This window comes from Scomber scombrus, chromosome 21 (genome assembly GCF_963691925.1).
Source record: "Scomber scombrus chromosome 21, fScoSco1.1, whole genome shotgun sequence".
NCBI classification, from domain to species: domain Eukaryota; kingdom Metazoa; phylum Chordata; class Actinopteri; order Scombriformes; family Scombridae; genus Scomber; species Scomber scombrus.
In genome coordinates this window covers 24,005,950-24,017,982 of record NC_084990.1, presented here as the reverse complement: position 1 = coordinate 24,017,982, position 12,033 = coordinate 24,005,950, and the positions used below count along the sequence as shown (strand labels likewise).

Below are 12,033 nucleotides of genomic sequence, written 5' to 3'. Positions count from 1 at the left end.
TCTGATCTCTTTGTTCTGGTTAAAACTCGAGCTGCAGCGTTCTGAATGAGCTGCAGTTGTTTAATGCTTTTTTGTGGGAGTCCAGTCAGAAGACCGTAGGTAGTAGGAAACCTGAGGCAGAGGTTTGGACATGAAGCTGCTGACGTTTTTTCTGCAGGAGCAAAGAAACAACAACCAAAGATAGACTGGAAGTGTGACAGAGAGGTGAAGGTTGAAGCAGGTATTTACACAGGATTAATCATGATAATTAACAGCTGGATGCCTGACTCCTGCACACCTGTCTTCACTCATGTAATTAGACAAACACACAGGAGGGTAGGGAGAAGTAGAAGAAGAAGTGGAGGGTGTGATATTGTCCGGTTAAATTCTGTCTGACTTTTCATCGAGCGCCTGTGACCCGAAGCCCTTTTCATTTTATCTCTTTTGCTTTTTCACATCCTGTCACTTTTTCTCTATTTGGCTCATCTCTTTGTCTCTCTCTAATAACATCCTCTGTTTCCTCCAGTCCTAATAATACCAAAAACACAGTCACACACCCTGTATTTCTGTCCTCTGCACTCTCTTCTGCTGCGTATCGTCTTCGACTCCTCGTGTTTGATTCTTGGTGTGTTTTTACTTTTAAACTGATAATTAAAGCAGTTTTGAAAGTTGAATATAAGATGCAAACCAACAATGAATGGATCTTTTAACAATTACTGTTATCGAAATACTTTGAGTGTCGTCGTTGTAGGATTAGAAACACGCCCTGCAGAAACACTAGAGCACCAAATATGGATTCTGTGGATCGTAGATGCTGAAAATCCCTAAAAACTGAAATATTTCATCTTATTTTCCTGTTTATCTTTTTGGGCTTGGACCTGAAAGCCACAGATTGAGTAGTGATGTCAGAAAATATTCAAAGATAGACTAACATTATTATTCTTTTCTTTGATCTGTTGAGAGTGAAAAAAACACTGGACTGTCCCTTTAAAGATAGAGTCAATGATTCAGGAGAAAGATCGTTTGATACAACTATCGTGTATTTATAAATCTCCGGACATCACTACATGGAGACGTCTGATTGTCTGATATCGTAATGACAGGATGAAGCTATCAGACCAGCTGTCTGTCTGTGTGAGGACATGAAGTCTGTTTCTGTCATGATAAGTGTTCAATCAATGCTGACAGCTGTTTAAATCATCTCACTGTATATGTGTTTTGAACTTATTAACAGTATATTATATTATTAACAGTAACGGCTGCTGGACAGAGACGCTGAAAGCAGGTGGACTGAGGAGTGTGAAGTGACTGTTGTGGTAAAGTGTGAGTTCTTCCTTTTCTTTATTGTACAAACATATGTATCAGAATAACAAACATGGCAGTGTGAGGGATTATCAGCATCAGAGGGAACACAAAGAAGATCCTAAACAAAAAAGATATTAAGATAAGTCAGACAGTAATAATAATAAACATACAAGGGAAGTACAGCATCAAGAGAGGAACAGATGTGACTGTACAGCTGACGCATCGCTCTGGATTCACCATATTGCTCTTTTCGTTGTTGCCATGGCAACGCATGTCAATGAATTTGAGAGCTTCTGTAAAAGCACGATATGAGTGTCACGTTTGTTTGTGTGTTGTCCAGGCGGGGAGTTCTGGTCCTCTGAAATGAGGCCAACGCGGAAGTAACTTAAAACTGCATTCTATCAAAAGGCCACCAGGGGGCGACCGTTTTGGTGTCAAAAGGACTTCCGTCTCTATACAAGTCAATGGAGAATTCACCAACTTCTCACTTGATTTCTAACCTCAGTAAACGTTTTCAAAATGTGTTTATGGTCTCAATCGCTAGTTTAAAGCCTTCTTCAATGCAGTATGATGTTCATTTGGGACATTTTGGCCTCCCTGATTTTATATGTGACGATAAAGCAGGGTATGCATTAGGGCGTGGCTACGTGGTGATTGACAGGTTGATTGGTTCACAGGTTCACGAGGGCGCCTCATGCTCCTCCTGATGCCCATATAAGTAGAATCCCTGTTTTTATTTTTCCCTGAAATTTTCAAGATGGTGCTGCCCAGATCCGATACTATTGGCCTCCGAGCAGCAGTCCACAAACCAATGGGTGACGTCACGGATGTTACGTCCATTTTATATACAGTCTATGGTGTTGTCCAGAATGACTGACTCTAACTTCACACACAGCTGAGACTGATTTTTCTTTGGCATCACTCTCAGGACCAGCTATGACACTTTTTAAAAATAATCTAAGAAAACAATGTTTTTTTCCTTGTTTCAGCTGTTTTGTTTTGCTGGTGCATAAAAAAGTTGAGTTTTTTTTAGTAACAAGGACGTGTGAAACTACAAAAATGCAAAGTCAACTATTCCACATCAGTCCCAGCCAAATAAAATGATGTGCATGTGCGATTTCAAAGCTGAAGTGTCACTGTGGCTTGTTGGACACACCTGTATTCACAGGAAGGAACAGCAGCACAAACACAGTCCTGTGAGCTCCGCTAGCTGCTAACCTCACCACTTCACATGCACAGTCTGTAACCATCTGTTGTAAAGAGGAAGCAGGGAGGGAATCTCCAGAGAGAAGGATCCAAAGCAAATAACTCACATCATCCCCAACGCAGAAATGGATCCGGGAAGGAAGTGATTTAGCGCTCGTCCGCCGTCCCTGGACACGCATCTAATGGGCCAGGAAGGGAAATCAATCTTTACACGTTCATTAAATATCTCATTTTGGTCTGATTGCTTTCTTCAAACATCACAACATATCCTTCAGGGAAATAATGTTATGTGAGCACAAAGAGCCACTGGGGCAGCAATCAGGAACGAATAATTAAATCAGTCTCACTCAAGCGGCTCCTGAAGCTGTGGATGTTAATTAGATCTGAGGAACTTCTGCTCGACTGCTGCAAACACGTCTGGAAATTAACCACAAAGGGAGACGATGCAACTTAAGTTACTGATTTTTATATTTGTACACATTAGGAGGTCCTTGTTCTCAGTGTTTCGGGGCTCCTGCCTCTCTGTGGCTCTGCTGTAATGACCCATCAGTCTGGATCAAAGGGCTCACCGGGGGCCCGGCTGGTCCTCACTGACCCCCGACGGGCTCATCTGCAAAAGCAAAGCCTGCTCAGGATTTGAAAATAAGGCCAGATGTGCCCAGCTGGAGTTGAGATTTTCTATATTTTTCTTCTTGTCAACAAAATCTCATGTTTGGATCCAAACCAACAAAGAACTGATCTACTAACACGTATTCTGTGTGTTTATCAAAGCTGATATATGTTATTCCTCTGTTGTTAAAAACACGTCATAAACTCACTGAGTTCTGTTTAAGTCAGACGCCACTGAGCATGTGCATGTGGGTCCATGTGGTTTAGTTTCTTTCTTTCTTTCCCTCTCTTCTTCCTCTCTCCTCCTACTTCTTTATCTTTCTTTCTTTCTTTCTTTCTTTCTTTCTTTCTTTCTTTCTTTCTTTCTTTCTTTCTTTCTTTCTTTCTTTCTTTCTTTCTTTCTTTCTTTCTTTCTTTCTGTCTTTCTTTCTTTCTTTCTTTCTTCCTTTCTCTCTTTCTTTCCTTATTTCTTTCTTCCTTTCTCTTCTTACAGGTGTATAAAACATGTAATATGTATCATTATTTTGTGGTTACACCATTTGACATTTTCAGGAGCATTCAGTCTTACTTTTGGTATAAAATGGTTTAATGTCATTTCATATGATATAAAACCAACAAAAATACTAAATGTACATTTTAACAAACCTGATGCTGCTTTTAAATCTAGTTTAACTGATTTATTAATTCATCATCTTACCAACACTTATATGTCACTGACTAAAGTTGCAGCTTATGTTTGGCTCCATTTTTACCGTTTGGAGCCAGGAACTTCCAAATAAGGACTGCAGGGGTTTTGTGATGATGACAATGATCAATGATGACCCAAGATAAACTGTGCTGAAATATTAGGGTTAGCTGTCAATGAACTCACACATGTCAGACATCACAGCTACTACAAGTCCTCTAATCTTATTAATAATTACAAAAATGAACACCAGAAAAGTACCAGTATGACTCGAAAAAATGGCTGACTCAGTATTTCTAGAAGTTTGGGCTTTTTGAATGTTGGGGCAAAACATAACTGACTGCTTTAATAACACTAAAGACAATTCTTTAGTAAACTACATCTGCTTGAACTCGGAGACCCTGAACAACCCAAGTTTGTTTTCCCAGCAGCTCGTCCTCTCGGGGTCGGAGAAAAACTTTAGCATGAAGTCAGCAGAATAACAATAGAGACAAATGTTACTTCCCTTTGTGCTATTTAGGCTGCACCTGCACCCAGAGTTCAGAGGGAAAGGAGGTCAGACGCCGACCACATGATATATAAACTGCTTTTATTCTAATTTACTAAAATAAATGTCCTGTTAATGTTGGTAATGTCATTTAACCCCCGTCTGTTTTGACTGTTCCTTCTTTCCTTCCATCTGTCCTTCCTCCCCCCTCCTTCTCTCTTTCTTTCCTTCCTCCCTCCCTTCCCTCCTTCTTTCCTTCCCTCCTTCATTCTGTCTGTCCTTCCTTCCTTCCTCCCTCCTTCCATCTTTTATTCCTTTCCTTCCTCCCTTCCTTCTTCTCTCTTTCATTTCTCTCCCCTACTTTCCTCCCTTCCTTCTTTCCTCTGTCCTTCTTTCCTTCCTTCCTCCCTTTCTCTTTTCCTTCTTTCCTCCCTCCTTCCTTTTTTCTTTCCTCCCTCCCTCCTTCTCTTTTTCTTTCCTCTCTCCTACCTTCCTCCCTTCCTTCTTTCCTGTCCTTCTTTCCTTCCTTCCTCCCTTCCTCTTTTCCTTGTTTCCTCCCTCCCTCCTTCTTTCCTTCCTCCCTTCCTTCCTTCTTTCTTTCCTTCCTCCCTCCCTCCCTCCCTCCCTCCCTCCCTCCCTCCCTCCTTCTCCCTTTCTTTCCTCCCTTCCTTACTTCCTCCCTCCTTTCCTTCCTTCCTTCCTTCCTTCCTTCCTTCCTTCCTTCCTTCCTTCCTTCCTTCCTCCCTCCCTCCATCCTTCCTTCTTTCCTTCCTCCCTCCCTCCTTCTTTCCTCCGTCCTTCCTCTCCTTCCTTCATTCCTTTCCTCCCTTACTTCCTCCCTCCTTTCCTCCCTTCCTTCCTTCCTTCCTTCCTTCCTTCCTTCCTTCCTTCCTTCCTTCCTTCCTTCCTCCCTTACTTCCTCCCTCCTTTCCTCCGTTCCTTCCTTCCTTCCTTCCTTCCTTAAAAATGTTGTGCAAATGTCACTTTTTTGTCCTTTTTGGTCTTATTACATTACTTTATTATTTTTAACCTGCAGAATATCCATATATAAGCTGTCATGAACCATCAATAAGGAGGATTTCAGTCTTTATTTGAGTCTTAACATGATACTACTGGACGTGAGACTGAAGCTGTTCGGAGGTCTAAGAGGACAAAATAAAGCCCAGCTGTTCCTCTCAGTTGATTCCTCCCAGATGTTAAAGTCTGCAGGTCTGGAGCTGACTGCAGGGTGGAGGCTTCCCCAGAGGGCTGCAGGAGGAAATGTGACCCAGACACTCTCTGAACTACGAGAAACATGCTCAGATGTTAACTTCCATTTATAATGTTGTAAATAAGATATATTATAAAGGTACAAACTATGGTAAAACTATAGTAGCTCAGATATTACAGTACTGCAGATATAAACATAAACATAGCATGGTGTTTAGTGAAGATGTTCTTCAGTTAAAGGAGAATTTGGGGAACAATGAATTACATATATTTAAAAATAAGATGATTAACAAATATAAGACTGAGGCATAAATATGATTGTATGAACTTTGTAATGGATTACATTATGTGTAAGAACCTTGGTACCTTTGGGGATATATAACCATGCATATAGAAAGAAATGTGTGTATTTATGTGTATGTGTTAACTGTATTATTATATGTGCATTATAGACAATTATTATAAATGTTTTGTGTTTGTTATGTACATTGAGATCAGGAAGGGTCGGTGTTATTCAGCCAGAAACTGATTTATTCAATTATTGTTATCTTTCTCTTTAGTTTGTTTCTAATGGAGATGAAGGACTTATGATTACTTACTTTATTTATACGTGTGTGTTTGAGTTTTAATGACAGAAATAAACTAAACTAAACAACACTGGGATGTTTTCTATTGTGTTTTATAGTACAGAGGTGTGAGTGAGCTATCTGAGTAAAGAACCATGGCTCTTACCAAACCATGTGTGGTACATGTATCATGGTACTGTCATGGATTGTTTCTGAGCTGGTGGTCTGCTTTTAATATTAAGTCAGACTGGAGATGTGTTGGAATTTAGTATTATTTAAGATTATTATATTAAGTCATTTTAGCCTTAAAAGAGGAGATATCAGGAGGCTCTTGGGGGACTACTGGACAACGGGCTGGAATGGAGCATTGAATGTGAGAAGACATATGCACTGGTTGCAACTTATATAAAAGTGTATTTACTTTAATTATCCACCTTATTTACAACAGTTTCTTGTACCATATACATCAACTTATCATATCAGACATTCTGCCCATCTCTATTCTGCTGTTCCCAATGTCAATAAATGTTTCGGCAGAAGATCTTTTATGTTTAAAGCACCATCAGATTGGAATAACCTACCGGCTAATATCAGATCCATTTCTTCATTAGTTATCTTTAAGCGTGCTCTGTCTTCTCACCTTAAATTGACCTGCTCTTGTTTTCATTGAAGCTGCATGAACTTTCTGATTTGGGGAATTGACTATATTCATTATCTGTTGTTATCTTGGTTTCAGTGTCGGCCATTGTGGCCTTTTATGGTTGTATTGCTCTGATGTCGTTATGATGTTAGCTGTGGTTTATCTTTGTCTTTTCTTCTCTTTATCTTTTGGTTTCTGTATTTTTTGGTTCTGCCTTTGTATTGTCTAGTCTATGTTTGTATGTTGATTCAATGTCTGTTTATATGTTTGGACCCCCTCGAAAACGAGATGATGCATCTCAAGGGGTTTATCCAAAAAAAAAAAAATTTCAATATATATATATATATCTACTAACAAAGCAAAACATGATAAATAAGTCAAAATATTTCCCCTACAGTGCAGCAACCTATGGCTTTTAATGCTGTTGATTAGCAAACTCATTAACTTGTTATATTAGTCGCTAATGGGACAATAACTTCACAACTTCTCAATTTATTAAAAAGACATATTTGAAGCATTCGTCTCCTTTCTGGGTGTAAATCATGTGACACGGCTAATAAGCTATGACAGCTCTTTGTCCTCTAAAACACTCAGAACAGTCATGATACAGTAGCTTGTTGTTTGGTCAACTCTGAAATGACGTGATGACGCTCTGAATATTGACATTAAGGTTCTTTTAATGATAAGAATCTATTAAATGTTTGTTTTTACTTGAAACTTTAAAAAATGAAAGGGGTTAACAAAGCTGCTCTTTAAAATTCACTGAATGGTTTAGGTCCAGAATACATGAATGACATGTTAGTACAATATATATAATATATATAAACCCAGTAGAGCTCTGAGATCTACTGACTCAGGTCAGATAGTGGAGCCCAGAGTTCAGACTCAACATGGTGAAGCAGCTTTTACACAACTGGAACAAACTACCAGCAGAACTGAAATCAGCCCCAACTGTGAACATGTTTAACCCTCCTGTTGTCCTCGAGTCAAGGAAGGAAGGAAGGAAGGAAGGAAGGGAGGAAAGGAAAGAAGGAAGTAAGGAAGGAAGGGAGGAAAGGAAAGAAGGAAGGAGGGAGGGAAGGAAGGACAGAGGAAAGAAGGAAGGAAGGAAGGTAGGAGGGATGGAGGAAAGAAGGAAGGGAGGGAGGAAAGGAAGGAAGGACAGAGGAAAGAAGGAAGGTAGGAGGGATGGAGGAAAGAAGGAAGGGAGGGAGGAAAGGAAGGAAGGAAAGAAGGAAGGGAGGAAGGAAAGGAAGGAAGGAAGGAAAGGAAGGAAGGGAGGAAGGAAAGGAAGGAAGGAAGGATGGAGGAAAGAAGGAAAGAAGGAAGGAGGGAGGGAGGGAGAAAGGAAGGAATGAAGGAAGGAAGGAATGAAGGAAAGAGGAAAGAAGGAAGGGAGGAAAGAAAGAGAAAAAGGAGGGAGGAAGGACAGATGGAAGGAAGGAACGAAGGATTAAATTTTAATCTTTCATTTACAGCAAACCAATGATGTCACCTCTCTTTACTCATTTAAAGGGTTTCAGACATTAAATAATAAGAGATGAATGTAACTTGGGTTCACAGAGTGTAGACAGACAGACAGAGTACCAACTGAAGGGAGGAAAGAGTTAAAACTTTTCTTGTTGGTCTAGTAGGAGGTGGTATGGAGGGGGGGATGGTGTGAGGGAGGGCAGTCCCCCCCGTTTTTTCTATTGATAGCCATATTCCCCCATTTATTCCTGCAGTTAGGACAATGCAGAGTGACGAGCGTGGAGGAAAACTGAGCACAGAGCTGACAGAGGAAACCCGAAACTGTAGAGGGAAAAAAATGACAGTTTGAGTTCATTACTGTGGTTGGAAAAAAAAAAGAAAGAGAAAAAAAAGAGAAAACAGAAAAGACAAGGAATGGAGAGTTGCACACTTCTACAGTAAGTGTTTTTAATGTAATGATGTTTGTGTGCATCAGTGGATCTGCAGTGATAACAGCTTTAATTAGTGTTACATCAGATCTGTTGTTGTTTATATCGGCTGTTAAACTGGAGCTCTGTTGATCTCACATCCTTAAAAAATAAGATGAATATGTCTGTTTAAAATAACTGGATTATGTCATACAGTCTGTACACTTATCTGGCAAATTAATGAAAATGAAGGGCATTAAATTGAGAGATTTTAGCACATATTAAAGAGCATATACTGTATATAATGGTATGGTGATGGCATTTTAAAGATTGTCTGCAATGGTTTTGTTTTTATCTTTAATGCAAAGAACTAGAGCTGCAACAATTAGTCAATAAGTTGATTGACTAATTTGGCAACTAATTACTCACTTAAACCATTTTATGCACATGTACAAAACAACATATTGAATGACATTAACAAAGGCTCGGGGGAGGGGGGGTGGCATGTTGACGATATGTTGATCTCACATCCTTAAAATCTCCTCAGTGTCTTTATCAGTAGTGAAAGGTGAAGAAGATGAATCTGTCTGTGATTTAAACATACAGTCTGTACACTTATCTTGCAAATTAAGGAACAATTAAGGAATGTTGACGATATGTTGACATTTTATAGACCAAATGATTGAATGATTCATCAATAAAATGGTCTTTGTATGAATTGAGGATACAAATCATTGTTATTTAATTGTAGCCTGATTATTTACCATCATAAAGGTTGAGACAAGTTTTATGCACAAACTGGATTTACACAAATATGTACAGATGCTGTGAATGATTACAGGCTCAAACTATTTCATCACCATCTGCAAAAGTTGAAGAAAGGATTTCCAGATGTAAAAGAAATTCGATGTTTAAATAAAATGTGTTTGCAAACTGCTTTTAATGCCAAAAACAGCAACAACATTCATACTTTGTTCTGCAGCTAAAAACCTTTTTTTACATTTCTGCAAATATGAATTTTAAATGGAGAACAAAATGATGTAATGCACTGTATAATCACAGCTCAAAATACCCAAATACCCCTTAAGTCATATGAGAAACACCTTAATCTTCACTGTTTACTGCAGTCTGTTTAAATTCTGAATAACTTCCCTTGTTTTTTCCTTATTTTGCTAAATTAGAGTTCACATCATAAACAAATCTTAATCTTATTTCCATGTATCGGATGTGCAGACTGAGGAATATAAACAACATTAAAACAACATTAAAAGCTGCCCCTTTGGGATGTTAAGAGTTTACATTGACTCTTTAAACACTCACATTCCACCTTAAATCTTTGTATAAGCATTTCGAGAAGTTTAATAAGGTGTTTCACTGTCCTGTCTAACCTGATTTAAGGGATTATTCTAAAGCTGTCTATGATCTCTCAGATGTAAAGATCCTCTTAGGTTCCTGGTAGTGTTTGTGTGGAGCGGAGCTAGCATGACTGTAGACTCTTAGACTCTGTTTACACTTGATTTTACGATCCGTCTCGGGCGATCGGATCACAAACGGAGATACTTTATATACAAAATGTGAACGACCACCAAGACGCATCGTGGTCCGATCACTCAAACTGCTTGCTGAGATTGACCGCACGCCAAGATTCAAGATTCAAGAACTTTGGTTTGTTCAGAGAGTCAAGACAACATTTTAAAAAAGACACACAAGAAAGACACATTAATAAAACACATACACATACTCTAGACATAAAAAAGTGCATAAGAACCCTGTGTAAAGGGAAAGTTAGAGCATTGTTGTAAGTTGCGTAGGTATATTGCACAGGCCCAGAAGACAATATATAATATAATAAAATAAATATAGTATGATATGCTGTGAGGTAGGTCATTTTGTCTCACTGTTGCCAACGCCAAATGACTCCTGTCCTGCCGATAACAAAGGAGCCAGTAACAAAGTCGGAACCTAAGTGGTCAGTTGGACACTTTGGAGACGCAGGATAGACGCAGGAGTGAGCAGCGATGTGTCTCAGCTGTTTCAGATCACCGAAATGCATTTTTTAAACCAAGTGTAATCAGCCTCTTAGTCTTTGTTTGGCTCATATTGCTTTACAGGATTGGTAAAAGCCATGCCTAATGTAGCTACTAGCTGTCTTTAACACTGTAACCGATTCATTTCAATTTATGGAGTAACGTACGGAGTTCTGAGGTCACAAATGGGGCTAATCTGTGATATGCATGCCACTTTGTATATTTAAACTTGTGCACTATGATCCAAAGTGAGCTACTAGCTGTCTTTAACACTGTAACCATAGAAACTAACAACACCCACTGGACTATTGTTTATACTGATGTGTTAAAAAATCACTCAGTTTCAGTTGCATAGATATTTACTTCTGATAGTTTGTCCCGACCAGTTCAGTGAATCCCTGTTTTATGAGTTGCTGATGTTTGTCATGTTAATCTTCGGTTGCTGTTAATGAAATTCCGACATTTCCTTCCATCTGGTTCATATTTAAAGTTTCCTGAACAGCAGCTGAACATCAGAGCCTCCCTGCAGCTGTGTTTTCTGTTGTGGATGCTGGCTAATAAAGCTCAGTGTTCTTCTTCTTTGGCTCTGACAGTCGGCTTGTGAATGTACAACTTTATTATTTGTGTCAGCTACAGGCCACCATAGCAGAATCAGACCCCAGCTGCTGTTATGTTTACAGGACTTTTTAGCATTTGTTTATCTGTCTCTTTTCAGCTAGCTGTTCTGTGATTGGCTGACGTACGGATCAACATGGCCCACCTCTTTCTTGCAAGTAAGCTCCCGATGGACGACCCCCACAGCCGAGGCGGCGGCAGGATCCCCAAGAGCGCCATGAAAATCCCAACATCCATCTCCGCTGAGAAGGCGAGCCGGGACAAGCTCAGGAAGGAGCACAGCGTCGTCATGACAACGCACGTCCCGCACATCAACGAGGTCCAGCTGACCGCGGCAACCGGCGGCGCCGAGATGTCCTGCTACCGCTGCACCGTGCCGTTCGGCGTGGTCGTCCTAATCGCCGGCATCGTGGTGACGGCGGTGGCGTACACCTTCAACTCCCACGGCTCCACCATCTCGGTGCTGGGACTGGTGCTGCTGTCTGCTGGACTGGGCCTGCTGGGCTCCAGCGCCATCTGCTGGAGGGTCCGACTGAGGAAGAAGAAGGACAAGCGGAGGGAGAGCCAGACCGCCCTGCTGGCCAGTCAGGGGTACTGCGTGGCCTGAGCGCCTGCTGAGGGTTTGGGCCTGCTGAGATGTTTTGGCGGTCGAGTTCTGAGTGGAGTTTCTATTTAAGATCCTTCTTAAAGCCACAGAGACACGATGGTGTAGTCAAGATAATAAACTGAGCTTGGACTCACCTGACAAAGTCTAACAGGTATCCATGTACATGTGAAGAGACAGAGTCTGGACTGACTGAGGATGATGATGACTCTGCAGACTCCTGA

General features: G+C 40.3%; 2 protein-coding genes across 2 annotated transcripts in view; both read left to right on the top strand.

Annotated features, from left to right (window-relative positions):
* LOC134003423 (microfibril-associated glycoprotein 4-like) overlaps positions 1-12,033 on the top strand; it is a 274,046-nt gene that overhangs the window by 178,130 nt on the left and 83,883 nt on the right. The window lies entirely within an intron of this gene.
* On the top strand, positions 8,433-11,812 carry LOC134003698 (transmembrane protein 100-like). The gene is made up of 2 exons (XM_062442965.1): positions 8,433-8,593; positions 11,306-11,812. Exon 2 carries the CDS (start codon positions 11,342-11,344, stop codon positions 11,810-11,812), a length of 471 nt encoding a protein of 156 aa, XP_062298949.1. The 5' UTR covers positions 8,433-8,593; positions 11,306-11,341.

Excerpts from the sequence above, each read along its gene's own strand:
- LOC134003698 (XM_062442965.1), top strand. The coding sequence starts at position 11,342 with ATGGCCCACCTCTTTCTTGCAAGTAAGCTCCCGATGGACGACCCCCAC.